The following is a 26,379-nucleotide window of genomic DNA, read 5'->3' as shown; positions in this document are numbered from 1 at the left end:
TGTACTACCCACGTGAACTTTGCGGCGCATTAATCTTGCATCTTGTGTATATCTCCCAATTCTTAAAGCTACAGTAGATGTCCAACCATGAGACAAACTCCGAACAGTTAATATTCAATTATTAAGTCACGATCTAGTGGTTAATATCTCGGCACCGAAGCATTAGATATGTGCGCATGACTTATCGCATTGGTTTCAGGGGTAGGCTATACAGCTGCATAACTGTGTCGCTTTTCTGATCGGGTTAGGGCAAAATGCTTGACTATAATGAAGCACATTGCTCTCATCGGTGTTAGTACATAAAGTAGTAGATCAGCAGAAATTTGCTCGCCATTTGCTAAAGTTGTACAAATGACGGGTTAGATGGCTTAATAGACTGCAAGTCTGCAACGCGTTGTTGGGTGAATCGTATTCAATTCGTCAGCTGGTCTGCGTGCGGCGAGGGGAAAACAACGCGTCGCCGGCGCGCAACCAATAATTAATGTTCCACTTGCTCTGCCGGCCCCAGCTTTATCATAAAACAATATCTGATCTTATTGTTCACATTTATTGGCCTACGATAATTAGTGAAAGCTCCGTCAATATGACAGCTGAAAATCCAAAGAATAGTCGGGGGTTATTAGTTGTTTTCGAAGGTCTCGATCGAGCTGGCAAGACCACCCAGTGCCAGCTACTGTACGAGAAACTTGCAAAGAGACTTGGCGCTGGCAGAGTACGAGTGCAGAAAGTTCCAGGTATTTCTTTTTATACGCATGCGAATAATCTCACAGGGTACTAACGGTTCTAAAAAAGATCGCTCTACTCAAATAGGGCAGGCCATCAACGCGTATCTCGTCTCGCAGACCCACCTCCCTGACCATGCCATCCATCTATTGTTCTCAGCAAATAGATGGGAGCTGCGTGAGTCAATATTGTCTTCATTGGCAGCTGGCCAAACGGTTATTTTAGACCGATACGTCCCGTCTGGCGTGGCTTACTCGCTGGCAAAAGGCATCCCTGATATGTCACTCGAGTGGTGTATAGCACCAGATCGAGGACTCCCGCAGCCTGATGTGACCATATTTCTCGATGTCGATCCGGACAATGCGAAGCTCCAAACAGCAAGGGCCGACTTTGGCAGAGAAAGATACGAAGTAAGCGAGTTTCAGGCGAATGTCCGGGAGAGTTTCAAAACAATACTCGGCGATGATGCTAATCCAGGTGCTTTACGAATGGGCAAGGTTATTACCATTGATGCAAGCCAAGAACTGGATGCTGTTGCGACTTGCATTTGGGATGCGATCAAAGATCTAGATATAGGGGACAAAGAAATGGAAATTATCCAATGAACGCTTATAATTGAAAAGTATTTCACATCAAGCATATTATAAATAACTATACATATCCCCTAGTTCTCATCTGAAGACCATTCCGTATCTATTGGTGGTATCACGAATTCATCGAGACTGTCGAAGCCGTCATCCCCACTTGTTTTATCTTTAGCCTCATCTGGTATGCGAGCTATATCTTGTTCGGACGAGGAGTGGCTCCCATTTGTCTGTTTGGCGCTATCTCTCTCCGACAGAGTCGTAATTCCGCCTAAATCAATGCCATTGCCTGAATCATCCGGTGTTTCCACAGTTCCATCATTAGGTGGAACGTCGACGGACAACGCAGAGATAACTGGAGACGCCTTTGGCGAGATTTGCCTATATCCGGCCCGGTCAGAACTGGAATCTAATACTCCATCCGTAGTAGATTCCAGAAATTTTTGCCGCTTAGATTCTTCCAAGGTAGTGCCCTCTCGGGACCGCTTGCGATCCGCCATCTCGTTTCCGATGTTCGAGGGGCCGGACAATTCGACAGCAACCGCATTAACAACCTGGGACGTTTCTGGAGGTGGAACGATTGGAACGACAATCTTAAAGTTTGAATGGTTCACGTTCGACGACACCAGTTGAGCTGTATCCGACGGCGTCGAGAACGTCTGTTCGTGCCCAGTCGAAATATGCGATATCGCTGATGCTGTTAAAGTAGACAAACCGGTTACTGAGGATGTCGCCGATCGCAGTCCTGAACTACTTGCAGTCGCTGGATCGACGTCTTCCATTGACGCACGTTCACCTAGATGTTCGCTGCCCGGCGTATTTACTTGGGGAACGCCCGGCTGTATTGCACTCGACGTTTCAGAACTGCTAACCGCGCCGGCACCCACGGAATCAGATGTCATCCTCGCAGCAGTAACTGCTAGTTGGTCCAAAGCCGCTTCTGACGGCTCATCTTCACCAACCTCCTTCTTGTGCTTATTAGCCAAGTATTCCAAATCAGAGGCAGAAAGGCTACCCAAGGTATCTTCACTTCGCATTGGTACCGGCGGAAATCGTGGATGTAAGATACCGCCCATATTTCGGCTGTTGGGAAGTTTGCGCGTTGCCATTGGCAGAATGCTCCATCGAATATTTCGGCCGGGTTGCAGGACGCCTTCGAGTAGCAGCCTTTCCTCCGCCCAACCAACATGAGACCGAATGATGCTGAACCGATCAATAAGGGACCTCGTAGTTGCCGGAAGATCTGGGGCAGTACCTACCACTGAAGTTAAAAATTTGATGGCCGGAATCGTTATTTGTGACGGTGGCTTGCTAATAAATGATTGAGGATGGCTTGCGAAGTCAGGGAAACTGCTCGGTGCATGCTGTATAGAAGACAAGTTCGACAGAGCAAGTTCAACTGCGTGATTGACTTCCGAGTTGAGACTGGTCGGCACAAATGCGATCACTGAAAGGAATTCCGCTAAAAAGGTGTAGACCGGAATATTGTATAGACTATATTGGTCAGTGTATACAAAATTCAAAATTCATCTATTTGGCGATACTTACGAATTTCGGGACGCAGGAATAGTCGCAACATGTGACAAGATAGTGGACGCGTGGGGTAACAGCGACTGCGCAGCACTAAGTACAAGTGTCAGAACATAAATCACTTAAGACTAAAACACTTCGCTCACGTCTTAACCAAACTCGTCAAAAACCCATAAACATTCGCATGCACTGTAGGAAGGACAGAAAGTATGAAATCCTGCTTAATTCTATCTGAGGTCTCTTTAAACTGCAAATTCTCTGGATCGAGAGATAGCAGCCTATCGATTAATCGCACGATACTGGAGATCGGCAACTGTACTTCCGATTGCGTGGCAGTGTTCAAAAATGTCTCCAGAGTTCGCAGCAGCATTTCTATCCTCAAGATACCGACAAAAGAGTCCTGAATGTCCACGGTAGCATCCCATCCAGAAGGGACATTCTCATAAGCAGCGTCTTCTGTTGAATTTGTCAGTATTACGCTATGTCGTAGACTCCAATAGCATACGCACCATCAATAATGTCAAAGGTCTGCGAAATAGCCTTATGCGTTTCTCCAACGACTTTTAAAATCGCGATTCTCCACTCCAGAAGTTGATCCTTAGGCACCGCAAGATACATCGAAACATATAACTTTCTGGCCAAGAGCTCTATGTCACAAGCAATCGCCCTCCCGGTATGGCTCGATGAATTCAAGATAGGATAGAGTATATTATTCAAGAGCTTGGATGCGAATGGTCTGAATGTTGTCGGATGGTCGCGTAAGATCGCCAATAATGCTGGTAAAGTCATTGGCAGCGCACGCAGATCAGGCTGACCTGCTGACGAGGATAAAGTTAACAGAAAGGTCGCAAATGGAGGAATGTTTGGTGTGGTCAGTTCCCGCGTTAGTGTTGGCTTTCCCCTCGTCAAAGCAAACAGCTTGCACAACGCTCGAATAACGGCACGCAATGTCGCGAAGTTATCATTCCGCTTCTAGTATATGATTAGCTTAGCGGGTGGCACCGCTGTCGATATGGCCCATACCTCTAAGATTATGAGAAGTAACTTGATCCATGTCGCACCGTGAGATGCCAGCGATTCCCAATCGACTCCAACCAGAGTATATATTAGTTCCGCACCACACAGATGCGACTGAGAAGAATGTGATTGCAAAAGGGCGGACAGTCGTACTCGAACTCTGTGGAGAATTTGAGACTCTGAGGACTTGATAGCAGCAGAAGACCCGAGGCAGGCAGCTGCAGCACCGAGGTGTCTTGGCAGCAAAGTTTCATGATTTGGAGATAGCAATGTTGCTAAACAAGACCTTAGCTGAGACGCTGATGTATTTAGCCTCTTATTGTAATTGGAGGACATCGTACTAGTATGTCAATTCGAAGTATACACGCAAAAATGTCAAGAATGCAAAACTATAAGCGACTACTGGGAATCCAACGTTGATCTGACTTGGACATAGCAGACCACAGAACCGCGAATTTTTTTGTGCGGCTCGAAATATGTCACGTGAAAGGGGTGGGCTTGTTGGATAAGGGATATCTTCTGTAGTTACTGCACCAAAATATTGATATGCTACAGACTACTCAGCGGTACCACATATGCTCTCATCCGTCCTAATGGAATTGCATACCAGGAAGGAAAAAAAATCAGGCGCCGTTAAACCTGCTCAATAAATTTGACGAAGTAGGGCAACCGCGCAATATTTATCGCAGATTGATTCATACTAGATTGATCCGGCTCGTGCATCAAAGATTAAAATGGCATTTCCTGTTACAGTGTAGGTTTGAACATTGTCTTCACCGCGCCGTGGAGGGTAGATGTCTTGTCTAACCGAATTGCGAATAGGTTACCAGAACTTACTACGCCGGTCTATTCGGCTGTCATAGATTCAGGTGTACGAAAATATTTTACGTCTTGACATGCTAGAGTCTCTAAATGATTGCAGGTTTTATTGAAGCTCACAAAGCACACATCTGAGGCGTTTCCTGCTCCTGTCTGCGGACTCCTCCTAGGTCTTGATGCGAACTCCGTTCTGCAAGTCACACATGCGTTCCCATTCCCGCCATCAGAAGGCTCCGGAACATCGTCTAGCAACGACGATGCATCTGCTCCGCGGTCAAAGGCCAATATACGATATCAGGCTGACATGATCCGGCTATTAAAAGAGGTCAATATAGAAGCCAATCCTGTTGGATACTACATGTCGTCATACCTCGGAGGGTTCTTTAGCCAGGCTCTCGTTGACAATCTTGTTGCTCTGCAGGCTGCTAACCCAAATTCTATTGTTTTGGTTCACGATGTCACCCGTTCGTCACAAAGCAGTGTTTCTCTCAAAGCATATCGTCTTTCAGCCCAATTCTTGGCCACTAATAAGGCTTCCGGCGGCAAGTTTTCCAGCGAGGCCGTTGTGAAGAATAACTTGACTTATCTTGACATTTTGGAAGAGCTCCCTATCTCAATAAAGAACTCACATCTTGCCACTGCCCTGCTGCAGCACCTCGATTCACCCGCATTCACGAGAAAGAGCGATCCCACTTCGTTCGTTTCGACTTCAGCATTGGCACCAAACTTTGACAGCCTCGATCTCTCTATTGATCCGTATCTCGAAAAGAATGTGGAGTTTCTGCTCGAGTCGGTTGATGACTACTATGCAGAACAGGGGACTTTCAATTACTTCCAACGCCAACTCGCTAGAGAACAGTCGAAAATTCAGCAGTGGATCCAGAAGACGGTATACATTGAATCGTTATAGCAGCGTGATGATTCGATGCTAATATATTATATAGCGGTCCGAGAATGCCCTTCGTGAGCGGGCTAATCTGCCGACGGTTTCGGAGGATGATTGGCAGAAGCACTTCAAGGTTCCAACTGAGCCATCGAGACTAGATAACCTTCTTATTTCTGCGCAGATTAGTATGGTCTATCGAATTCGTTTCCTGTTAATTGCTACTAATCTCTCTTAGACCAATATTGCAACCAAATAGAAGAATACAGCTCCGTTGCTTCATCAAAATTGTTTGCTATCCAGAACGGTCTTGATATCCACAACTAGAGGTAACTAGCGGTGATATTTTGGAGTGCTGTTACAGTAGTTAATCATTTGATTTCGTTACGGTTTACAAGTCATGTGATCCGTTACCTTGTCGGCTTCTCTTTGATCATGTATATTAAAAGTATGAACTTTTCGGTGGCTTGTAGTTTAATATTGCGCTAGCGGTTGGCAAGTTAAAATGTATGCCAGTGTCTGTCTTTGTTTCGTTCAGTGGCTGTAAATTATATCATATAACTAGACTTATGGTTGTCTTGTCGTGGATCAGCTGGTGAACTGAAGTTGCAAAGGTCAAGACTAAGGGAAATGTCTTCTAGAATTGTTGACTGGGGAATATACAGGTTCATATTATAATAGGTCTCCCCGTATTGCTGTAGCATTGGTGATGAGTACTGCTGGTTTAGTTTAATCGAAAAGTTCAGTGCTCCATTGGGTTGAGCTACATACAAAATCACAATGTTATGTATGACATTCATAAATCAGTACATGCGTTTATCATCGAACACTCTCTCCAGGCTTCCATCCCTCTACCTTCAGGCGACCAGCAAAGCACCAGCATACACCTGCTTTTCTAACATATGTATCCAACTGCTATCACGAAGAACCTGTTAAAGAACAAATTGTGGCAACAAAGCAAGTCATTTCATTATCAATGAGAGCTGAAGACACAGAGATTAATAATTCCAGTTGCCAAATCAATAGCTAATACTACAGTAGGCAAATAGACATACTCAAGCGACAATGCAGAGAGATTCAGATACCGATAGCGACCTCACAAACATACCTTCACTACATATACCTCTGCCAAAGTTATCTGCGCAGTAAACTTGAAGTTCTCAGTACTCATTCCAGTGAACCCGTCGTACCTAATCCCTTCTGGATATTGAGTACGTGTCGGATATAAACGGCTGTCAGCAACAGCCAGCTTCTTCCACTAGTGCTCAGGTGGAGCAAGAAGCATGTACAGAAAGTCGATATCCGGAGCTTTGAGTCTCACTTCGATACTATGGTTGCATTGAAATAGCATGTGAGCCGCAAGAGATCGCTCACGGATGACAAGAACTGTTATGGATACAACTCCACTGGTTCCTGGAACTGCGAGTATGGACCGACATTCGCCGTGGCGCAAATCTAAACTAATAAAGCCAGGTTACGCTGACACAACTAATTCAAATCTGATTGCAAGTCGTGCATTTGCGAGCCACTTTTCATCTTTTTCAGTTAGAGCAATACATATGCTCATCCGAGGCTAGTATTCATAACTGAGACGTTACCACCTGCTGCCTTAGTTCACGGCAAGCAGAGTGACCAGGAAACGTGTGTTCTGCTGTGCCTGACGTTGCTGCAATCATTAGAGCAGAGAGAATACTTCCCGCGACTAGCCCACTCGACCATCGAGAACTAAGGGTGTGCGAATAGGAAATTTTGTAGCGTAATTGCGTTAGTTGGTGGCCACTGGATTTACTCGGAAATCTAAAATATCCTTGCAGCTCACCGCACCTCTTTGGCCCCACCCTTCTCGCCCGTATGCAATTTCAGGCCTGACACCGACATACCAACCCCAAGCTCTCTGGCTCCAGCTGTCCGGTTCACGTTCCTCCCACGATCGAATTAACAGTTCGATGGCGCCGTTCACAATCGCTAGCTCCTTCTCCCCGAATGCGCGTACAAGATATGCCCGAACTTGGGCGGGGTGAATCCACTTTACTTCCGGATCCGCATTGCCCGCCTCAACTTGCCTTTCCATGGCGTCAATATCTAAGCCCCAATATCCTTCCTTATCTCCACGCCGAATAATGGCCACGTCAATCGTTCCGAATGCACGTAGTGTACGATATCCTTCTGGCACGTCATGACCATCCTCGTCACGTTTAGCTCCAGAAGTACTATGTGAGATCCCAATACTCTTTGCCTTTTTCCGAGCAGCACTAGCAGCAGCTGCCGATGCTAAAGACAAATGCGATCCCGCGCCATATGTAGGAAATTGATGCTTCAGCACACTTGCGGCAAACAGCATCATCAAAGGCGCCCTATTAACGCTGGCTACTGTTTTTTCAATAATCTCTTCATCAAGGACAATTGGCAGTTCTAGCTCAGTGTCATCGATTGGTGCATCTTTATCTTTGACCGTGTATTTGCGTCCGCGTTTGGCCACGGCAGGTGACCCCGTTAATGATGATGCTGCTGCTGCGCGCTTCCGTGCAGAAGACGAGCATACAGCGCGCAACTTGTTCAGTTGTTGTTGATTTAGAGACGGACATATTTTCTGTAATTCTTCTTGGGACTTTGCTCCAACTAGCTCCTTCCTATAAAATAGATTAGACAGGACGAAACAAGGCAGGTGTAAAGCTTACGTCATGAGCCCGTTCTTGACTAGAGCCGATGCAACCGGGAGCGAGCTGGCAAGAGGAAACTTGCAGGAAGTGGTTAAGAGACGAAGAATGTCATTCAGCGATGCGGCAGTGCTGCCATTATTTGACATTGTGGATAGAACGTTGGTTATACTATTGCGCAGGCTGTGTGATGCAACACATTTTGAGTTTGATGACAAGGGCAGTCATCTTCAACGTACAGAGTTCTCGGCTGATCGGCTTACGAAGATAATTTAGACTGATTTAATTGCATTGTAAAAGATAGCATCATGCACATAGTGTATAATTAAATTCTGTCGTAGTACACACGTCCATATAAGTACCAAATAATAACACCTTATCCCATGACTAAAATTACAAGAGTGCCAAAACTATTCATTTTTCCTATTCACGTCTTTTTCGCGGTTTCATAATCAATATCCATATTTTCGCCTTGAACATCTTTAGCTGGATCTTCTGTATCTTCATCAATGTCACTATCGGTCAGAGGCTCTCCATCTAAGTCAGGATTGATCAAGTCCTCAATATTGAACTCTTTGGACCCAGATTCCTTCGCAGTGGGATCTCCCGTGGTCTCGGGATGACTATCAAGCTTAACACTATCAAGCCTACTCAGACCTACCTGAGGTGAAGCAGTACTTTTTTCTACCTTCTTCCATCGACTCGCCGCAACTTTTTTGATTGGAGCATCGGCTGCTGCTGCCGTTACTATGTCGGCAGCATTTGTAGACGAAGCAGTATCCCACTGAGCCCATTCCTCCGTTTCCTTCGTTTTTCCGAGAAATTCGTTCGTCATTTCTGTCAATGAATCATGAGTGAAAACGTTCCATCCCTAATTGAAAATTTAGTACTGCAATTTCAAGCAACTCCTAAATGAATGAATGCTCACTAACCTCCCACACATTCAGCACAGACATGATCTGCCTTCGAAAATTATCGGCACGGATACGTCCGTCAAATGCCTTAAATACCTCATAGAGGTTTGCAAAAACAGGTATCAGCTTTGTTTGGAATCTAAATCTGTAAGAGCATTCCTATGAAGAGTCGAGTTTCAACTCTACTTACAATCCACGGTACTTCCACACGCCTTTGTTAACTCCGCCGATTCCCATTCCAGAGTTATAAAGGATATCTCCAACGGCCCATAATCTCGCGACGCGCATCTGCGTCGACACATTCTTGCTGATTATACTCTGACAAGTCACATCAGTGATTTCCTCTGCGGCATACGCATTATCGATCGCAAACGCCATTAATCTCGCAATCGAACCTCGGCGCATTGATATGTGCTGCAGCAACAATGTCAAATGCAGATGTAGAATAGGGCCCAGCCAAGGTTCCACCTGATCTCGCCCGCCACTTTTCTTTTCCTCTTCGTCTTCGTCGAGTAATTGGTTGTCTAGTCTTTCTAATTCATCATCAATAGTATTTCCTAATCGTGGCGGGAGCCATAACACCTTGTCGTCAAATATCTCAGCTGGCTGGGTACTCCATTTCTCCATTCCTTCACCACTTGCTAGACTCCATAGCTTCCACCTATAGTATATATGTTCTGACAGATCTGAATCATACAAGAACGCAAAGTCAGGATTTTTCCTTTCGCGCTGCATTATCACTGCCTCGAATTCGGCCCCGAATTTAATTACGTTCTCTACCATGGCGTGAATTCGACGCAACGACTGAAGTGAATCTGGGTACTGGACTTTGATTTGCAGTCGGGACAACTGCTGTGACACGCCGGTTGAACCAAGTGATGCCGGCGGGGCAACATTTCCGAACGCTCGTCCAGGTTCGCTCCAATTGCTATCAGATGGCAGTTGGGCGTTGAATGGAAATCCACTTCTAGAATCCAGCCGAGCGGTTGGTCCCTCATCTTTGCAAAACGATGCACTTAGCCAATATCCTTCGCCGAAGTATTTCCGATCTAATGTCGCACGTGCTTTTTCTACTTCGTCTGAGCTTTCAAATACGACATACGCACTAACACCGCGCCGTTTTTGATCGGGCGGATTGATTGTGATACTCTTCAAAACGCCAAACTCTGATACTAGCTTCTTAATGGATGCAGTCGCTGACGCAGGTGGCAGACCGCCAAGATATAATGTGCGTGCTGTAGTGGACGGATTATCTGGAGAGTCTGAGAATGCATCCGATTCTTGGGCAACTAACTTGTCGAGTCGCGCTTGATCCGGTCGTTTCAATTCTCCCAGCTGGTCTATGTGCCGCCGTTTCGAAAGTCGATTCTATCCTTTCAATCAATATGTAAAGCTAAGCTTAATACAGAATCACTCCGTTACGCACATCTATATCACTGGATGACGTAGGTAGGCCTTGAAATCTTCTCTTGGGTCCGGTTGGTGGTGTAAACGAATCTCTGAAGCCACTTCTCGCACCTGTAATCGTGTCAATATCTTGATATGTGTGGTCCAATAACAATGATCTGCACCTGATGATTCGTCCAGAACGAAGCTGATATCACTGCTAACCTCTCCTTGGAAGCTTTTCACAAAATCTTCGTAAGCGGCCCTCGTTTCCTCCTCTTCCTTCAGTCGTTTCGCTTCCTCTGCCTCTTTTGCCCTCTCAAACGAAGACTTACTTCCCCCAGAACTATGCGAGTAACGTTCTGAGTGATTATTGTGACTAGTTACCGAGTATCCCCCACCAGGAAGTTGTGGAGGCTGAGCATAAGAAAGACCGAATTAGCAGGATTGTGTGTGGAGACCTTTCGCTTCATACTTACGCCTTTCCTCGGAGCAAAATGGCGTGGCGGCATCGTCTCGGTTAGATTTGTCAGGTGATGAAGTAGACTTTGTCTGCTATGGCCATGGGATCGATAATAATTTCTGATGGTGGACGGTGCGAGTGGGAGGGGGGATTGCATTGGCGACGAGGTCATAAAATATTGTCCCAATGCTGGAAACTCTCTAACTACTCGCAACTAAAACTGAAACAGTTTTCTGTCTAATTATGGACTCCATCATTTAATAGGTGTACGCTCAAGTAGTATTTCTATTTTACATTGAAGTACGACTTTACAAGCCAATACAGTAGTTCTGTGGCACGGTACACCCCGTGAACTGGCCATTCTAAATACCAAGATCCCATCAATTTATTGCATTCCCTAGCTAAACGAAGAATATTAATAGATAATATATAAGCGTGATTCAGATCACAAAGATACTTCCTCCTAAACAGTACAATCGATTTCGTCGTTTTCCTTGCTCAACAATCATAAAACAGCCTTTGAGCAACCCGCATCCCAAATAAATTTACACAAGGAGAAAATATGAACTTATTCTTCTTCACCATTACTACACTCAGCAGATTGTCTGACTCCCTGTTTCGTGAACTCCGCTTCGTGGTATCTTGTTATCTTATATAATCTGCTGAGCAAGACCTTGGCCACCGAGTGCGTTGGAGGACGTGAATTCCTGTTTCTTCAGGGCGGCAATGGCGTAGCATGAGGATGCAATTGTCAGGAACACAGCGGCAACTATGAGAGACGAGCCCCGGATAAACAGCGTGAACCACTGGACGAGGGCCAAGCTGTATCGTCAGCATCACTCGCAAGCCTCTACATGTGGTACTAGTATAAAAATTATGATCTTACATCAAGTAGAAACCAGCTCTGGGGAGATTGTTGTTGAACCTTCTCACAAACTCATCGAATCTCTGGGAAATAGGGCATATGCGAAGGAGGAATGGGACTTCAACGAAGATCAAGGTGAGACCGGTAGCACTATTATGCTGTTAGAATATATCCACCACATAAGCTGAGGAGACTGATATATGCAGAAGTTGACATACATGCAGACTGCGGAGAAGATAATGAGACCGATATTGAACGTGAAAATCGTCGCAATGCCAACAGCAAGGCAAATAATAACTGAAAGAATTCCGACCCTTGGTTATCCATGTTAGATGTCACGTTACTGTCATATATGAATCTACCAAAAGCGTGCATGTTAAAGCCTCACCATTGGCCGTATAAACTACATCCAAGTTAGTATCAGTCTTTCGAATCCATATTGACTCTGTAGCTAAATACCTAAAATTACGAGTCCTAAGTTCGTCTGCAATTGTCATATTGAACAGATGATATATACGAAATGGTACACGAGATATTCTACACGACAGATCGATTAGCAACGAACGTTGATTTCCCACCAACACAATTGACTACTCAACTCCTCCACAGTTCCCATCTAGGGTGCTACATACCTATATTTATAAGCCAACAGTTGGATATGAACCCAGCAGATGATATTATTGACAAAATGTTAGAGTCAATGCTGCGTACGTAGCAATTGTTTGGTGTTGCCGTTACGATTGAGAGGGTCCAAAGGGCATGTAGAATGAGCGGCGTTGCAATGGACGCGCAAGACGACAGGGAAACCTACCCTAACCTTGAATTAAGAAAGTTATTTTTCTGCATCTAATGGCAAGCAAAGCCGTTGGGCTGCAAGACTTTTAAAATTTTAGTATAAATATAACAACCATCATGCACAGATATCCTCGTGATTGTCTACGAAATCCAACTTCTCCGATAGCAAATCTAGTTTACTACCATATGAATAGGATCAACAAGAAGCATGCTGACGCTAGGAACCTAGGAACGAATTGTCGTGCACCATCTTCATACTCGACAAATTCTTAAAGGTAGGTACTAAACTCGTCTTGTTTCTAGATTCTGCAATGTTTTCCATGATGACACGTATTCTTACACCTTATCTACATTATCTGTAACTCTCACACGAGTGGGGAAGAAAATTTGACTGCTGATTTGTTACTACATCAATTGATTCCAAGACAAATCCTACGTGATCGGATGCTAACTGATTTGTGAGGCAGATAATCTCAGATATTTTTTATTTTATACGTAATTGCAGTTAGCATTAATTATGATTCTAATGGGAACTGTCATTGCAGCCAGGAACGTCGTATGGTCGTCCTGCTGGGGGCGAATATTGGCGCGTATCTAATCTCAATTCTGTCGTTGGAACAATAATCTTCTTTATATTATTTTTAATGCACCCCATGTCCCACGATTTCAGGAGAAGTGTTTATAGCGTAGCCCATCATATTCCATAGAAACTTGCTTACATGAGCCCTAACCCACATATTCGGTGAGAATTCTCAGCTCGCCGTTCCAACCCAGGATCTCATTCTCAACTTCACTCAGGACCGCTAACAGATAAATATTGTCAATATGCCACTGTCACTAACAGAAGAGTCATACCTGAGTGTATCGCTTTCGCAGCGGCCACCATGTCGACCGGACGGCCGGGATCAACTGCAGTTCCGACCAATCGATGCTGCGGTAGGAATTTTACCAACGACCAATGGATCTGCGCGTATACGGTTAGATGATGGTGGAGAATGTATTGTTGGTGTCAAGGCTGAGGTTATTGCCGTCTCGCGATCAGATGACGTGCATGTTGAGGTTGATTGCGATATGTAAGATCTACGTGCGATCGCAGCCATGATTATAATAGCTAATTGATGCCTAGTGTCGGGTTATTGCCTAGTAGTCCGCTACAGAATTTGCTATGCTCGACATTAGAAACGGCGATTAAGAATTCACTGCCGTCTCGGTTACTTCGAATTACGACTAAGTACAGATACAAGATATTCGTTGACGGCATTATTCTCGACCACGTATCGCATCCGCTCACATTATTTTCCATGACCACATACTTGGCGCTTCTGGACACGCGTTTGCCCCGTCTTGCGCCGGACTCGATCGGAGGGAATGACAACGATAAGGACGAGATCGGAATTCCCCAATTTTCGAGCGACTGGGCTGACTCGGATAGACTGTGCATGAGTTGGTCGCCTCCTCTTGTCCAGCTTGCCATAATTGTCGGCAAGAATGTGTTTGTGGATGCTACGGGGGAGGAAGCAGAGGTTAGCGATGGTGGATTATTGACTGTTTGGCATGATGGCCGGGTCGTAGGCTTGCGGGTAGTGAAGACGCGCGACTCATCTAAGCAAGTTTTTAGTATCAACAGCATTAGTAACGCTGTTGAAGTCCTAGCGAGTGCGTCTCGAGACATAGAAAAGGCGCTCAAAGCAATCAGAACGTCATAGGTGACTACGCGACGCAGGTGATATTGTACAGTATGGATTGGCATAGCATTTCCGGAATAGCATAAAACATCGCATTCGTTTATATTCATCGACTAGCCGCCGTGTCCGCAGCCAGCCGTCGCTCACGCCGCTCTTTTAATAAAACCTTGCCAAAGTTGTCCAGCGAATTTGGCTTTAGCCCTTGCCGTTTAGCATCGGTGACTTGTAGCGCATACTGGATATTACTGTCGTTCACCTCCGCCATCCGATTAACCTCATCGATGATAGCTTTCCGCCGACAAAAGAACTGCTTCTCCGCACTGTTGGCGCGCCATTGGGTTCCGTAATTGTACTCGAGGTATTTAATGCTTGGCCTTCCGTCGAGGCCGTTCTCCCATTCTTCCCAGAGCTCAAATACTGACTCGAGCTCCCTTGACATTTTGTATGTCGGAGCTGGCCGGTGAGGTGTCCGCAGTACTGGTCTTTCCGAAGTTGGACGTGCAACAATTGTAGAAGTTGAGGATATCGGTGTCGTCATGCTGGCAGACCGATTGATTAACGGTCGTGATGATTCTTGTACTGTTTGTGACTCTTCAGGAATGCCAGTGGACGTTGGCCGTGCATTGAATATAGATGTGGATGTATTAATCCCTGTGCCAACCCCAGTTATCAGCGACGGTCGCGAAGCAGACACGTTCCAAGCATCCGACAGAGCTCGCTCTGTGCTTTGTTCCAAATCATGCGCGACCGATCTCAAAGCGTCAGCGAAAATAGTCCTGAGATCAACCAAGGATTGCTTAATCTCCGCAGCCAACAACGCCTTGAACTCGTCTGACATCGCCTGTTTGATACCGGCAACCATGGCTTCCTGAAACGTGGCGACGAGGCTTTCGCGGTCGGCCTGCATGCCGTCCCGCAGGCTTTCTGCAATTGCAGGCGCCATGCCGTCGTTGAGGCTATCCCACGCCTGGTCTTCGGACGAACTTCGACGTTGCTCGGTCATGTCGATTGCAATGCTGTCTACTGTTATGCAAATAATGCACTAGCTAGTGTTATTGACGAACATGATGCTGTCACATTGTTTTGTGACATTTAAAATATTCGGCCGACGTGAATAAGGCCTCGCGCGTAGCGATTGCCACTTGTATCGCCCACATCAGCACGTGACAGACGATAAATATTCCACATGACTGTCCATACGTCGACGATTAAGACTATGATAGGCCGGGATCAATATTGCATAACCCACTATCTTCATCATATCTTATTTCATACAAATATAGCATATCTGGATACGGTTTGGCGGATACGACGGGATTGTTCGGGTGGCTGGGCGACCCCGCATTTTTCCGGACTGCCCTAACCCATAATTGATTCGTGCCGCTAACGCGTTAGAAAGCGGCAGTCGCGCTGGTTCTCGTAAGGCCGACGGGGCGTCGTTAACTTTTTCGCGCTAAATCGCGTTGCTCTGTACAAGGCAGGGAGGATCCTCAGTTAGTAGGAAGACTGAAGAATAAAAACTATCTCGACTGCTCCGGCGACGACCTGACCTATCTATCTTTTTTCTCCATACCCCACATTCTGCTCGTTTGCTCCCTGCCTCGCGCTCACTTATGTCCAGAACATACCGGCGTTAGTGACTTTCGTCGACAACTCAGGATCCTCATCGCGTTGGTTCGCCAGTTGTGAAACGGAGATATGTTCTTCCACGACAAGCAACCGCAGCTGCAACACGCGCCTTACGCCGAGTACAATTTGTTCCAGGATAGCGTGCCCAGCGGATCGGTCTTGGGAATGCGGCAGAGCGCGGGAATATCACGCAAGCGGACTATTCACGAGGCATGCAACGAACACATCGAGGTTCCATTGTGCAGCGGTTATACGGTCGGGAAGTTTGTGGGCATGAAGAAGCGGAGCGAGAAGCCTATCGAGGCGCATATTCACGGTATATCCCGTTTCCCAACTTCTGTTATTTCGTTTGGAGTCAGTGCTTACTAATTCTAAGCGTCAACTCTGCGACGACTTTTCGAGGCAGCACAAACACAGCAACACCTCCACACCGAATCTCGAGGGCCAGCATCCTCCGCCCGCGATCTGTCGTGCGAGGACTGCGATAATGTGATCATGTTAGACGAGTACACGTCCGATCCCGAGTCATATTCGTGCTTCAGCTGCAACCGAACGGTATGCTGGCGCTGCTCTTTGCGAGCCCAGCTAACTAACAACGCGCTTGAATGTCTCCAGTGTGCAAACTCGCGGTCCGCAGGGCGATAAGTGGCTGATTGTTCATGTGGTTTCGAGTTGTAATCTTTGTATCATAGAATTTTGGTTTGTTACATAGCACGGAGATCGGGCACGCTGGCATCTATTTGTTATATTACCTAATTAAAAGCATTCAGCAACAGAAGCCTCTCCTTCTTGCAGTTTCAAAGAACGATTTTCCAAACACTCTTTTGGCTACACTAAATCCTTTGCTATGGATTTGAGTGGCTACTTCTTCCCTCAAATGTTCACGAATGACATGCGAAGGAACGCCAAATTGCTAGTGCAGAAAATCAGCCGTGTATTCGGCTGCAAGCCATTGTCCACATATATCACTCAGACTTTAACAACAACTTATCTCAGTCTCCTTGACGATAGCTCACGATAGGCGAGATGTTAAGGGGAAGTCCCCGATCTATATTATTGTCAATAACATGCTTTATACCTCTGCACGTGGCTGATTCGGTCGTGACCTCTCGGTCGATAAGATTTACCGTCCATTCGTCCTCTTTGAAGAAAACTTCCCCAAGTTTAATCTTGTTGCGATGTTTTCGCCATTTATCCTGTTGACTCGGAGTGTGGTAACCTGTTTGAAAATCATGAAGATCGTTCGGATGCATAGAACTAATGGTCCTCTCGAATCGTGCTTAGCGGGTTTACTCGTCTGAACTTGCCAACTGTTCCACCCAAACAGTAACTGTGATGACAGTCCCAAAAATTCTCCATGAAGTTGCAGCTGCTGAACTCGGGCATATTGTCATATCACTCTGTTCATAAACCCAACGCAGTATGCACAATTGTTGTGAGTTGATATAACTTGGCGTGAATAAATTTGTGTATGGTAAGTTATTATATAAGTTGTACTTAAGCTAACATATCCATTACTTCTTAACTAACTTATTTGTTGCAGTTTTAAATTTCTAGGGGTAGTTTTGGGTATACAAATGCAGACATTACGGACATTAGAAGCGGAGGGGGGTTACTTCATATTGTGTCCAAAAATACAAATTCCCTTGAACGTCAAGAACGTCACAGTCGCGGCGTCGAACTTATCAGCGGAAGCCGCATGAGAGTTGGAGAGCGTGTCCCGGGCTGCTCTGCGCGCCATGTAGTTTAAGAAATTCATCGCGGATTATATTGCTTGGAACATTTCCGTAAGTCATAATTTAATAGCCAAATAAGTGGTCGAGGTACTTTCCACAATTGCGAGTACTTCACGAGCTCGTGAAAGTGTATATATTTACGATTATGAGATAGGATCAGTACAATACGAATATCTCAATGTCATCCGTCGCATCATCCTCACGAGCTGCTCAGGCGGCCGCCGCGCCAGCAGTTCCTCCGTAAGTTTTATATCACTTCACATGAGTTGCGGCCCTAACGTTAGGTGTACATAGGAACGTCATCAGGGCTCTGGCTCTCTTCACTATCGCGATGGTGACGGCTCCACTGAGTTCGTTCTACATATCACTGAACTACGTCTTCGGTACGTCTCATTCGTTGGTTTTCTTCGTTGAGTCGGTAGTGTTCACGGGCAGAGGACATTAAACTAATTGCTATGACTAGGTGGAAATAGACAGTGGGCCGGTCTCGTCGCGGCCATTGTCGCGAATGTCGTCGTTTTGGGCTACGTCATGTTCGCCTGGAACGAGGACGGAATGTTGTATAAAGGCGGCACCCCCGACGACGAGGAAGAAACGAAGAAGTCAAAATGATATTGCTATTTTTGGCTCTCGCTATTGTAAATAATAAAATTAGTTATTTGGCTGTGTGGTAGGATATATGGCTAAGGGACGAGTCCAGGCGGCCTAGAGGACGAGTGGTGACGCTCTTTTGGAATATTTTCGAATTGGAGTATGTAATTTGTACTTACACGCTTAATATATGAATGCTGTGGATCGACCTGCTGTTTACAATGATCTTGAAATGAACTCGTTCGTCGAAAGTCGATGCGGTTGAAAGGGAAGACCAAACCTGTGCATAACCACGAAACATAGTGCCTTATCTCACCTTTTCACTCCTCGGTGCAATTCAGCACGGACACAATCATCTCATATTAGTGCTACTGTGCATTCCATTAGACGAGAATGTCAAGACTACAAAAGACTTTGCTGAAATCTAAACTATCGACATCATCCACGCCGGATCAAGTCCTTGATGAAGAAGCAGAAGAAGGCGCTTGGGAAGAGAGCGATCTCGTCGACCCCAACGTGCCAACTCCTCCCCACGATATTCCACCTGCAGAATTCGCAGTCCCGGAGAGGTATACTCCCAGATTTTGCTCGATTGTCTATACTAACCTTATCTTGACAGACGTCCACGAAAGCAGCATTACAAAGCAACACCGTGGAAGGCATATTGGCACGCATCGGATTCACCGAACCTTTCGGCTCCGCCATGCGTGTTCAAGGTATACTACACTACGCCGACACCATCGCCTTCCAAATCCCCAACATGGTTCATATTTCACCACGGTGCGGGGTCAAGCGGCTTGACATTTTCTGTCCTGGCGGCCCGTATTCACGAATCTCTGCCAGAAGTCGGCGTCCTGGCTTACGACGCGCGAGGGCACGGGGCGACGAAGACCGCGGATGCGGATGAGAAGGAGGCGAGTTTAGATACACTCACGCGGGATTTTATTAATATTGTCGCGCACGCAATGCGCCTTTCGCCCTTGGCTGCGGACAACCAAAAACCAGTCGAAGTAGTGTTTATAGGGCACTCGCTGGGCGGAGCAGTCGTGACCGAAGCTGTCCGACGATTTCCAGAATTCTGGTCGCCGGACAACCTTCCGAAGCCAATTATAAGCGGGCTAGTCGTTCTTGATGTTGTCGAGGGGTCTGCCTTGGAGGGATTGGGCAGTATGCGGTCGTACCTTGCGAGTCGGCCACAATATTTTAGGTCGCTCGAGGACGGTATCCGGTGGCAGTAAGTCAAAATCTCAATTCGCAGATGAATGCATCTGACGACAAAGCAGTGTTAAATCGCATACTGTCCGCAACGCTGTCTCAGCATCTGTCTCTGTCCCTGGGATTATTCAACCAGGCGCAAATGGGCGATACCAATGGATTACGGATTTATCATTGACTGAGCCGTTCTGGAAATCCTGGTTCGTGGATCTATCGTCGAAATTCCTGGAAGCGCGGTCGGGGAAGATGCTCGTACTGGCCGGAACTGACAGGTTGGATAAGAAACTGACAATCGGCCAGATGCAGGGGAAGTACCAACTGGAGGTATTGCCTGAGGTTGGGCATTTTATACAGGAGGACGCGCCAGAGAAATTAGCTGCGCTGGTACGTTTTTAGACTTTATTATTGTGTTTTGTTCAGTACGAAAAAGATGCCGGGCATGCTAATATACAAAAACGACAGCTCGAACAGTTCTGGCAAAGAAATAGACGGGGATCCGCACTTGAAATCAAGGCATTAAACGCGCATTCGCTCGTATGGGGACCATCAGGAACTTCTACACCAGCAGTAATGCCGCGTCCGAATCCGTAATGTGTACAAACCGGCACAGACTGTGTCCTGTCAGTGTCTGTCGGGCAGGACGTAGATTGTCATGACGTCATCCCGCCAACTTTTTGGATGTGAAAATGTTCCCTGCCGATACTACGGAGGAACAGTTGCTAGATGCAGGAAGATGGAGCACTGGGCCCGGACAGGCGACGTCATCATGTGCAAGTGTGCGGCGTCACAAATAGCCGACACAAAAATAGTCCACACAAAATAAAAGCTTTGTAAGACATATATGTGTATATTGTGTCTGACGGATGTGGCTTTTATTCTGGCAAATCTCATACATATATGCCTCACACTGGGCTAGCACTAACGCAAGGTCACGCGAGTCTTTTGCAATCCTAGGGCAATGTCACAATGTTGGGGTCCTTGATACCTTCGGATTCTATACTTAACAACTTCAAGTCTTTGCAGTCTGACTCCCAGAATAGATTCAGTGAGTCATACTGTTATCGGCCTAGCGTTACAGGAAACAACGAACGCCACCGAGAGAGTTGCAGTTAGCGCATGGCTGGGCTGACCCGGCGTGCTTTTGTTAGCTGCAACACGACGTCATTGTGCACGCAGATGGTCTTTGTCACATTTTTTTCATGGTTTGCATGATGCGAATCAGCGATGTGTGAAAGAGGAGGCTGAAACAGCAATGAAGAATGTTACTTGGTATCATGGCGGTTAGGTAAGTCGACCCAGTAATAAAAAAATTGAGCGCCCTGGAGTGCGACAAATACGAAGCTCGCTAATTGTCGTCGGATTAGCGAGCGGCGCTGACGGTGATAGGTAGGTGTTAGTTAGGTCTGGCGCGAGGGCGCTGAGGTTGTAAGTTTGCAAGAGAGAAAAAAAAAATTCAGTTAACTAGCATAGTTCACTGGGTACAGCGCACTTAACTGCTTCTAACGTAATGTAATAAGCAGGGGCCCAGCGAGCCCCATGATCAGGAGGGTGTCTAAAACGGCTCCTTGCTGCACGCAACATAGCCTCGCACAGCACTTCGACCCTGGGCAGCCAACAAACAGACATAATCCCCCGCGCAAATCGCACTTAACATTATTTATCATGGAAAACACTAGAACTGTAGTGTGCTCTTCACGCAGCCGACTGTGGCGCAGTGGCTTGCAAGTTGAATTCGTGCCGCGGGTCGGCAAACACAGTCAAGATTCAGGGCAAAGGCGCTATTCCAAAACAGGCTAGCGTTGCTCATCGCCGGCGTTCGGTATGGCGGCGCACGCGACTGAGCACGCCCCTTTTGGTTTGCGAAGCGTTCGCTGTTGCCCGTGATCTGGCCGCGTGCTGTCTAGGTTGCCCGTTTGTAAATGTCTATATAAGCACTCCCTCACTCCCAGCCTCTTCTCTCGTCCATCCTTGTTTGCTCTCGCTTTCATCCATCGCTCGCTTATCCGTATCTTCGCATTATATTGCCACTTCATTTGCACAAATGGCTACTGCTACTGGTATGTATTGTGATCGTCGTCTTCTTGCCCACAACTCTCTCTGACTGACTGGCAGCTCCTGCTACCGCTGAACCAATCGTCGAGTCCGTGCCGGCGCCAGCTGTCGAAGAGCCTGTCGCTGCCCCTGCCCCAGCCGCCGAGTCCACTCCAGAAAGGACATCTAAGCGACGCAGCTTCATCCCATCTGGCGTCAGCGAGAAACTCAAGAAATTTATAAACAAGGCTGTCCCCAAGAAAGAGAAGCCCGCCAAGGCGGCGGTCGCGGAAGAGCCCGCCGCCACTGAGCCAACCGAGCCTGCTGCCACCGCTGAGGAACCCGCTGCGTCAGAACCTGCTACCGAGCCCGCTGCCACTGAGGAGCCGGCTACTACTGAGGCGCCAACGGAGGAGGCAAAGTAATTAATCAATACTGCATCATTACGTCGCTTTCAGTGTTTGGGTGTCCGTTGTTCATCGCTAGGTGTTTTGTTGACTGGGATGGGTTATAGTCGTCGTTGTTTCTTCGTTTAATCGGGTGGTTCCTTTTCCGTATATTAATATGTAATTTTTAATAACTTCCTCTACTCAGCGCTTTTTAAATCATGCTAATACTGATTCACTATGGATAATAATATTGTGAGTGTCGTGTGCAGAATGGACGGTAGTAATAGTACATGTAACAATAGTCTCTAATGTCATCTTTTCATCTCTATCTTTCAATATTTGTTTTTCTTCTTCATAATAATTTCATATTGTCTTATGATTATGTTTATGGTTATGTACAGGTCTCCATGATCAGTTGCGAGTATTTGATTAAGACGGTTTGCAGCGGTTGGTAATATTGTAATCACGACGTCAGACTGTATATGATTATTATTAGTCAGTAATTTAATTTAATTCTCCCTACAAGATATCTTCCTCCCCGTCCTCCTTGTTTGCTTCAGAGTGGAATGTGCCTGTCACATGGCACATCGTCGCGATTCGTTTGTGGTTCTGATTGTCGCTTATAATTGCACCCTGCGATAAGAATCCACCCCATACATGCGGAAAGCGTTTAAAGTTGCGCTAATAACTTTGCAGAAAACTGAAACATCAATATATGCTTGTGGTTGGGGTATGGGAATTGGATCTAAACAAAGATATGAGGCAAAAAATAAACGGATGCGTTGCTTGTGACAAGTCACTCACTGAACCCTAGACCTCCATTCCTCGCGACACATCGTGTCATGAACAAATTCTAAACTTGCATTTGTTACCACACTGTATTAAATGGCCACCAAACCCTGGATATTGAACATTACGAACAAAATGCCGAGATCGAGTGGTCCCGCCCTGCATGCCATCTGGCACAAGGCCGGTCACCACGGTCAGACTTTAAGCGGTGAAAGTTCTTTTAATGGTCCACAATACAAAGCACAGCTCAACAATCGTGGTTCCTTGTTGACCAACATGAGAACATGCAGCTTGAAGGTATCAATTCGGAAACCGCAAAGCGCCAAAGGAACTGGATTTGACCTTGTGCAGCGCTCCTCTGCATCTCCTATGATACAAATACTGCTAATTCGTGGAGTTTAGTTCCCTAACCTTAATCCCCAAACACTACTCCTTGTGATATGCCAACTGTCAGCCAGAGACTGATAGTTAATTTCATTAGGATAATGTACGCGCATACATGAGAATGATGACATTAGGTGACAAGCTATTTTGCGGTTGGTAGATATATACCTTTATGCGCAACACAAATAACCAGCGTAATCCAACACACTTACAGCTCGAGTATAATATCGCCAAAGCCTATACTACAAATATTTAGTAAACATCCACAAACGGTCGCATCCGTCATCAAAACTAACGACAGAACAGAAAAGTGATCTCTCAGAATCATTAAATCAGTATTTTGTAAGCTCATCGAAGGAAAAATCTCACACAGTGTGAATATTAATCGTCATCGAGGTCACCTTCCCGTGTCATTCGATATCAAGATTATAAACAGAATGAAACGTACCATTGTACACGAATCCCACAGAGCCTATCACCTATCGACAATATGATTAGCAAAATTTTGTATATAAGGTAGGGTTCAAAATCCTTTGAATCCGACAGTAGGACAACACCGGCTGCGGGAATGAAACGGATCCGACACTTTCATAAAAATATTTGTACACCGAAAGAGTTTTCAACATGCATATTTATGCCCGCACGTCGTTAGACATTTATTTCTTCATTTCGCCATTCCCCTCCGCATCGATGCTCACACCCATTAAAAACGGAGAAAAGACAAATACCTGTGCACACGTTAACTTCATTCCCACAGACCCCCCATTTCATTCACAATAAAACACGCAGGAAGAAAACGGGAAATATTCGCTCATACAAGGCTGAAACTTGAAAATAGTTGTATAGCGTCCGCATATTTGGAGTTCGGAGATGGAAAGATGTAGTGGTACGAACTGTGTAATCACGGCGATTTTCCCGCTTTGCCCCCCGCCCTCGCAATCGATTATTATATGAAATTTTCATGACATACCTCTGTTGTTTATTAAATTATGAGAAGTAAAAATGACAAGTAGCAGATGCAGACAGGAGAATATTTGAAGGATATTGATAATGACAAAAAGTTTTGATGCGCTTTTGCATCTGGCAGAAAATTTATGGCGAGACGAGTTTCTGTCTTTGGCAGCGGGCTTGGTTTGGGATTAGGGTTTACTCACATAGGGTTAGCTCTTTGATTGCTGTTGGACAGGAATATAGCAGCACGGAGCCAGAAGAAGTACCCTAACCCCAAAACTAACAATTTCAGAGGGTCCTAACCCTTTGGATTTACTGTGAAATATTTTTACCTCAGGCGTATGTCTGAGCATGAATCTTTCAAAGACGAGATGCCTAACTACTAATAAAATATTGACTTAGGACTAAGTGCGTAAACAGGAAACAGAACTGAGTTAACATGACGGCATTTTGCTTGTCTCAACACATTTGACGCGAATACGGTAGGGATTGCGGCGCAATCATCTATTAATGGCGATTGACGGAGTTGGTCTACGCTCAATTGAGTTTAGACATTTTCCAACAGTGATAATAACGAGATATTTCGGCAGGGCTGCGGCGCACTATTAGCAACGCCAACTTCGTCTTTCCCTATCAACATGTATGTTCTTCTTCTGTATATATACCAGTACATAAGTCGCCGTGATCTTACTGGGATCTTCTTCATATATTACCGATTGTTATTTCAGGCACGGGTTTGATATCTCTCTTCATAGGCTGAGAATCATGGGCGGTTCTCAAGACTACTATGCTATTAATTCAATAGCCTTTCTCTCTACTGTCGCATTCGCAGTTTGCGTCTTCTACTTCTTGCCCAATCCGTCTCGACCCCAGCGCGTTGAATCGTCTGCAGTCTTTGTGAAGTCACCTTACACTACTGAGATCCGGCTCTCCGAGGCGTTAAGCACAAAATATAATGTGTGCATGAACGCTGATGCTCTCCTTTCCTTATATTCTTACCAGCCTTCAGCGTACAAGTCATCAGCCCTTGTCCGAGCTAGAACTCCTGAAGAGACTAGAAAATTTCGCTCTGGGTTAGCAATACTCATGGCAGGTTATGGCTTGAATTCAATGATTTTGGCATGCAGAGCCCTAAAGCGCTATGTCGACGGCGACGAAGCTTTCATGATCGAGGTCTTGTACTTTGTCAGTTCGCTGTTATCTTTTTTGACGGTCTTCGTTGCAGACATCGCCACTGTGAAAAATCTTTTCAGACGGAACGATGCCCTAGGAGCTACCATCTACTTTAACTCTGAGGATGAGAAATGGGTAAAGTCATTGGATGCCAAGACATTTAATTCATCGGAACGTTTGGAAGTTTCCATCAAATGGGTTGCTATTGTGCTGGGTCAAGGATTTGCATCAATCTCGTTTTTATTTTGCTTCTTTCTGGAATGCATTGTGATATTCGACAAAGGCGAAGGCGACAGCATGGTAATTTTTCCAGCTGTCTACTGTGTATTCAATGCAGTATTCGCTTGTGTGGCATTTGTGAATACCACAAAGACGACCTTCAGGATGATAAGACGAAGCGTTTCGACGTTAGAGGTACAACTTGCTCAATCGGCTAGAGACAAGGACGCCGAGAGAGCCGATGTTTTGAAATTCGAGGTCGCAAACGTTGTTCAAATGTTTGCGAATGACATTGCAAACAGCAGCGAAAAGAGTATTGTCAGCGTGGATGCATACTGTGATTTTATCATTACGGAACCTGAGGGAGCTATTGTATATGGCAGGCTGAGAGCAAAAGGGATTTCCGAGAATGTTTGAAGAGATAATATATAGTATATTCATAGTCTAGTCTAAATTCTTGGGATAGCTGAGATTAATCTACTTCGTTTTTAATCAAGTTGGGGTCCCGATTTTCTGCTGCATTACTCCACGCTACTTCCGGGAATATTTGTTTTCCCACTGAATTTTCGTTTTGCCCGGAGGAATTTTCCCTACACCTTTGTCCAAATGGATGTTCCTTTAAATAGATTCTCGTCTAGATTTTCTAAAGTCTATACGTATGCGAGCACAGTCACTAGACCTTCGGGCGAGCTACTCTCCCTTCTCTCAGAAGAGAGTGGCTGTGCGTTGAGGCTTATCTCCAACTGATTCACCAACGACAGTATTTTTAACAGGAAACTCTATGTCTCGCTCCTCATATGAAATAGCGCTCTGACGGACGTTCTGGATAGACATTGTCGCCGAGAGAATCGCTCGAACCTCTGTAGAGGTGCTGTTGTGAAGGTCGATTTATGCTGTTGACAAAGTTATGCCTACGTAATCATTTAGTTTAACGCGCGAGCCAGCGAATTT

The 26,379-nt window shown here is 45.8% G+C and overlaps 11 protein-coding genes across 11 annotated transcripts; 6 read left to right on the top strand and 5 right to left on the bottom strand.

The window, feature by feature from the left end:
* Positions 1–583: 583 nt before the first annotated feature.
* On the top strand, positions 584–1,328 carry V1508DRAFT_403208 (thymidylate kinase-domain-containing protein; the record flags this gene model as incomplete). The annotated part of the gene is made up of 2 exons (XM_066938541.1): positions 584–734; positions 793–1,328. 2 exons carry the CDS (start codon positions 584–586, stop codon positions 1,326–1,328), a joined length of 687 nt encoding a protein of 228 aa, XP_066797030.1.
* On the bottom strand, positions 1,314–4,275 carry V1508DRAFT_413697 (rRNA processing/ribosome biogenesis-domain-containing protein). The gene is made up of 5 exons (XM_066939818.1): positions 3,861–4,275; positions 3,347–3,809; positions 2,984–3,293; positions 2,856–2,930; positions 1,314–2,801 (listed from the first exon to the last, which is right to left on the bottom strand). Exons 1-5 carry the CDS (start codon positions 4,188–4,190, stop codon positions 1,388–1,390), a joined length of 2,592 nt encoding a protein of 863 aa, XP_066797029.1. The 5' UTR covers positions 4,191–4,275; the 3' UTR covers positions 1,314–1,387.
* A 313-nt stretch (positions 4,276–4,588) lies between these two features.
* On the top strand, positions 4,589–5,994 carry V1508DRAFT_444627 (uncharacterized protein; the record flags this gene model as incomplete). The annotated part of the gene is made up of 5 exons (XM_066942403.1): positions 4,589–4,608; positions 4,677–4,725; positions 4,777–5,562; positions 5,618–5,744; positions 5,795–5,994. 5 exons carry the CDS (start codon positions 4,589–4,591, stop codon positions 5,881–5,883), a joined length of 1,071 nt encoding a protein of 356 aa, XP_066797028.1. The 3' UTR covers positions 5,884–5,994.
* Positions 5,995–7,321: 1,327 nt separating this feature from the next.
* V1508DRAFT_351712 (uncharacterized protein) lies at positions 7,322–8,362 on the bottom strand (the record flags this gene model as incomplete). Its single annotated transcript, XM_066936824.1, has 2 exons — positions 7,322–8,186; positions 8,235–8,362. The coding sequence occupies 2 exons, from the start codon at positions 8,360–8,362 to the stop codon at positions 7,322–7,324; spliced, it is 993 nt and encodes a 330-aa protein (XP_066797027.1).
* Positions 8,363–8,488: 126 nt separating this feature from the next.
* On the bottom strand, positions 8,489–11,129 carry V1508DRAFT_454699 (uncharacterized protein). The gene is made up of 6 exons (XM_066942590.1): positions 10,993–11,129; positions 10,699–10,930; positions 10,554–10,645; positions 9,318–10,495; positions 9,146–9,266; positions 8,489–9,084 (listed from the first exon to the last, which is right to left on the bottom strand). Exons 1-6 carry the CDS (start codon positions 11,023–11,025, stop codon positions 8,641–8,643), a joined length of 2,100 nt encoding a protein of 699 aa, XP_066797026.1. The 5' UTR covers positions 11,026–11,129; the 3' UTR covers positions 8,489–8,640.
* A 113-nt stretch (positions 11,130–11,242) lies between these two features.
* Positions 11,243–12,591, bottom strand: V1508DRAFT_413682 (uncharacterized protein). Its single transcript, XM_066939817.1, has 6 exons — positions 12,474–12,591; positions 12,301–12,378; positions 12,230–12,244; positions 12,060–12,155; positions 11,863–11,991; positions 11,243–11,798 (listed from the first exon to the last, which is right to left on the bottom strand). Exons 2-6 carry the CDS (start codon positions 12,336–12,338, stop codon positions 11,627–11,629), a joined length of 450 nt encoding a protein of 149 aa, XP_066797025.1. The 5' UTR covers positions 12,339–12,378; positions 12,474–12,591; the 3' UTR covers positions 11,243–11,626.
* Positions 12,592–13,185: 594 nt separating this feature from the next.
* V1508DRAFT_46599 (ribosomal protein S5 domain 2-type protein) lies at positions 13,186–14,385 on the top strand. Its single transcript, XM_066942924.1, has 2 exons — positions 13,186–13,709; positions 13,763–14,385. Exons 1-2 carry the CDS (start codon positions 13,462–13,464, stop codon positions 14,340–14,342), a joined length of 828 nt encoding a protein of 275 aa, XP_066797024.1. The 5' UTR covers positions 13,186–13,461; the 3' UTR covers positions 14,343–14,385.
* Positions 14,386–15,743, bottom strand: V1508DRAFT_46527 (transcriptional activator of glycolytic enzymes-domain-containing protein). The gene has a single exon (XM_066942922.1). It carries the CDS (start codon positions 15,322–15,324, stop codon positions 14,428–14,430), a length of 897 nt encoding a protein of 298 aa, XP_066797023.1. The 5' UTR covers positions 15,325–15,743; the 3' UTR covers positions 14,386–14,427.
* Positions 15,744–17,668: 1,925 nt separating this feature from the next.
* Positions 17,669–18,493, top strand: V1508DRAFT_413669 (uncharacterized protein). The gene is made up of 4 exons (XM_066939816.1): positions 17,669–17,773; positions 17,841–17,926; positions 17,981–18,069; positions 18,150–18,493. Exons 2-4 carry the CDS (start codon positions 17,865–17,867, stop codon positions 18,296–18,298), a joined length of 300 nt encoding a protein of 99 aa, XP_066797022.1. The 5' UTR covers positions 17,669–17,773; positions 17,841–17,864; the 3' UTR covers positions 18,299–18,493.
* Positions 18,485–20,139, top strand: V1508DRAFT_46531 (Alpha/Beta hydrolase protein). Its single transcript, XM_066942923.1, has 4 exons — positions 18,485–18,846; positions 18,897–19,511; positions 19,561–19,876; positions 19,955–20,139. Exons 1-4 carry the CDS (start codon positions 18,671–18,673, stop codon positions 20,081–20,083), a joined length of 1,236 nt encoding a protein of 411 aa, XP_066797021.1. The 5' UTR covers positions 18,485–18,670; the 3' UTR covers positions 20,084–20,139.
* Positions 20,140–24,679: 4,540 nt separating this feature from the next.
* V1508DRAFT_413654 (uncharacterized protein) lies at positions 24,680–25,930 on the top strand. The gene has a single exon (XM_066939815.1). It carries the CDS (start codon positions 24,802–24,804, stop codon positions 25,843–25,845), a length of 1,044 nt encoding a protein of 347 aa, XP_066797020.1. The 5' UTR covers positions 24,680–24,801; the 3' UTR covers positions 25,846–25,930.
* The last annotated feature ends 449 nt before the right edge of the window (positions 25,931–26,379 follow it).

This window comes from Lipomyces doorenjongii, assembly GCF_038497915.1.
Source record: "Lipomyces doorenjongii strain NRRL Y-27504 unplaced genomic scaffold V1508scaffold_13, whole genome shotgun sequence".
In the NCBI taxonomy this organism is placed as follows: domain Eukaryota; kingdom Fungi; phylum Ascomycota; class Lipomycetes; order Lipomycetales; family Lipomycetaceae; genus Lipomyces; species Lipomyces doorenjongii.
The sequence above is the reverse complement of the archived record's forward strand: the minus strand, read 5'-3'. Positions and strand labels throughout refer to the sequence as shown.

Excerpts from the sequence above, each read along its gene's own strand:
- V1508DRAFT_413697 (XM_066939818.1), bottom strand. The coding sequence starts at position 4,190 with ATGTCCTCCAATTACAATAAGAGGCTAAATACATCAGCGTCTCAGCTA. Across the intron at positions 3,810-3,860 it reads TACTTCTCATAATCTTAGAG|AAGCGGAATGATAACTTCGC; the intron begins GTATGGGCCATA and ends ATCATATACTAG. Across the intron at positions 3,294-3,346 it reads GACCTTTGACATTATTGATG|AAGACGCTGCTTATGAGAAT; the intron begins GTGCGTATGCTA and ends CAAATTCAACAG.
- V1508DRAFT_454699 (XM_066942590.1), bottom strand. The coding sequence starts at position 11,025 with ATGCCGCCACGCCATTTTGCTCCGAGGAAAGGC. Across the intron at positions 10,931-10,992 it reads ATTTTGCTCCGAGGAAAGGC|CCTCCACAACTTCCTGGTGG; the intron begins GTAAGTATGAAG and ends TCTTATGCTCAG. Across the intron at positions 9,267-9,317 it reads GTGTGGAAGTACCGTGGATT|ATTCCAAACAAAGCTGATAC; the intron begins GTAAGTAGAGTT and ends TTACAGATTTAG.
- V1508DRAFT_413682 (XM_066939817.1), bottom strand. The coding sequence starts at position 12,338 with ATGACAATTGCAGACGAACTTAGGACTCGTAATTTTAG. Across the intron at positions 11,992-12,059 it reads ATCTTCTCCGCAGTCTGCAT|TGCTACCGGTCTCACCTTGA; the intron begins GTATGTCAACTT and ends ACAGCATAATAG. Across the intron at positions 11,799-11,862 it reads AGAGCTGGTTTCTACTTGAT|CTTGGCCCTCGTCCAGTGGT; the intron begins GTAAGATCATAA and ends CTGACGATACAG.
- V1508DRAFT_46599 (XM_066942924.1), top strand. The coding sequence starts at position 13,462 with ATGCCACTGTCACTAACAGAAGAGTCATACCTGAGTGTATCGCTTTCG. Across the intron at positions 13,710-13,762 it reads GTTGAGGTTGATTGCGATAT|TGTCGGGTTATTGCCTAGTA; the intron begins GTAAGATCTACG and ends ATTGATGCCTAG.
- V1508DRAFT_46527 (XM_066942922.1), bottom strand. The coding sequence starts at position 15,324 with ATGACCGAGCAACGTCGAAGTTCGTCCGAAGACCAGGCGTGGGATAGC.
- V1508DRAFT_413669 (XM_066939816.1), top strand. The coding sequence starts at position 17,865 with ATGTCATCCGTCGCATCATCCTCACGAGCTGCTCAGGCGGCCGCCGCG. Across the intron at positions 17,927-17,980 it reads GCCGCGCCAGCAGTTCCTCC|GAACGTCATCAGGGCTCTGG; the intron begins GTAAGTTTTATA and ends AGGTGTACATAG. Across the intron at positions 18,070-18,149 it reads ATCACTGAACTACGTCTTCG|GTGGAAATAGACAGTGGGCC; the intron begins GTACGTCTCATT and ends TGCTATGACTAG.
- V1508DRAFT_46531 (XM_066942923.1), top strand. The coding sequence starts at position 18,671 with ATGTCAAGACTACAAAAGACTTTGCTGAAATCTAAACTATCGACATCA. Across the intron at positions 18,847-18,896 it reads GAATTCGCAGTCCCGGAGAG|ACGTCCACGAAAGCAGCATT; the intron begins GTATACTCCCAG and ends TTATCTTGACAG. Across the intron at positions 19,877-19,954 it reads CAGAGAAATTAGCTGCGCTG|CTCGAACAGTTCTGGCAAAG; the intron begins GTACGTTTTTAG and ends CAAAAACGACAG.
- V1508DRAFT_413654 (XM_066939815.1), top strand. The coding sequence starts at position 24,802 with ATGGGCGGTTCTCAAGACTACTATGCTATTAATTCAATAGCCTTTCTC.